The sequence below is a fragment of the Arachis ipaensis genome, chromosome B02, assembly GCF_000816755.2.
Source record: "Arachis ipaensis cultivar K30076 chromosome B02, Araip1.1, whole genome shotgun sequence".
Classification (NCBI taxonomy): domain Eukaryota; kingdom Viridiplantae; phylum Streptophyta; class Magnoliopsida; order Fabales; family Fabaceae; genus Arachis; species Arachis ipaensis.
Window position 1 is genome coordinate 6,846,198 of NC_029786.2, and position 1,556 is coordinate 6,847,753.

Genomic DNA, 1,556 nt, shown 5'->3' on the forward strand with positions numbered 1-1,556 from the left:
GATTTTTCAGTGGATAAAAGTATGACATAATATATGTCAAGATATCATCAATCTAGTTTATGATGATTATAGCTGTGTATGTGACATTTATATTTAATTTATATAATTCTAAAGTGTCAATTACTACATATAAAAGCTTGCATGCAATGCAATTAACTAGAGCATTGCTTTGAAGTTAAGATTATTGGTCTGGGTTTATCTTATTTTAATTTAATTTTTTTTAATGAAAGAATGAAATTAAAAGTTTGTATATTAAAAAGAGAAACACAAATTGGTGTTGAATAATAATAGGTACAGTTGGAAGTGTTGATTGCTTTAAAGCAGTTGTCTGAGAAGATTAGCTGTCCAAAGATTTGAAGAACAGAGACACAGCAAAGGAAGATGCATCATGCATGGTTGGTGGCCACTCCCACACAGAGCAACATTATTATTATCTGATCTGTATTATTGTGGCTCAAAAACCTTTTCTTTATTATTATTATTATTATTATTATTTAATTTTTATATTGTTTCATTAAAAATAATTGTTAATCTTATTAATTAATTATTAGGGTGTTTGATCATTGATATGAGATTCTTTCATTCTCTTTAATTTCTACTCTAACCTCTCATCATCAGCATGTATGTTGTCAACAAATTACATTGATGAATTGAAATGAATTTTTTTCACTAGCTAGATAGAAGAATTATTTATAGTTGTGATTATTCTATATATGTTTGATTACCCCCTGCCTCATCAAAAGGATGTTGTTTAGTTTATCTTATCTTTAGTGGACATTGCTATGGGATAATGTTTGCAAATTATTATTTAGTGAAAATGAGTATTTTGGAAAGGGCAATCTAAGAAACTAAGGGCATGTTTAGTTTGCATTTTTATTTTTAATGTTTTCTATTTTTTGGATTTTGTGAAGGAAAAAGTGAAAACAATAAAATTCTGATTTCTATTTTCATATCCTGTTTTCACCTTTTTTTTTTACAAAACAAAAAATAAAAAATACTGAAAATAAAAACACAAACTAAACACCCTAAAATTAACATCAAAACCACTTTATATCCCTTTCTAATGTCATCTAAGTGAAAAGATTTCAAGTACCACTACACTATAACATTCTAATAATTTAAAATGTGATACTTTTTCAAGGTGATAATTTAAATTACCAATAATTTTACGGATAAAAAAAATATATACTAAACATTCAGCAGAAATAGAAGGGCAAAAAGAGTTGAATTAATAATTTTTCTTTTTTCCTTGACTTCTTTTCCACTCAGTATATATATATGATGAGATGAAAGACCAGACATTATGAGCATGCATATTGACAAAGAGAGAGTACTAAATCCAGGTTGTGAATGAGTCCATGAGAAGAGTGTAATAATTATGAAATGTGAACAATTAATCGAGTTAATTTGTCCTAAGAATCTTTCTTTTGTGGTCCACCATGTGAAACTCTGGAGTCATCAAATCTTTGAGGCACACTCAATTTGTTTTAAAATAAAGATCAGTGCTATAAGGAAACTCGTTAATAGAACATCATAAGAAAAAAAAATCTTAAAAG

The 1,556-nt window shown here is 27.2% G+C and overlaps 1 protein-coding gene across 3 annotated transcripts in view; it reads left to right on the forward strand.

The window, feature by feature from the left end:
• The window catches only part of LOC107624736 (probable RNA-binding protein ARP1), a 3,736-nt gene extending 3,060 nt beyond the window's left edge, over nucleotides 1-676 (forward strand). For 2 of the 3 annotated variants that reach the window (XM_021115312.1, XM_016327174.2), the window contains exon 6: nucleotides 292-676. In XM_021115312.1, the coding sequence (XP_020970971.1) occupies nucleotides 292-332 (41 nt within the window). In that variant the 3' untranslated portion in view covers nucleotides 333-676. The remainder of the gene's footprint in view (nucleotides 1-291) is intronic. The other variant, XM_016327175.2, reaches the window with a different exon arrangement.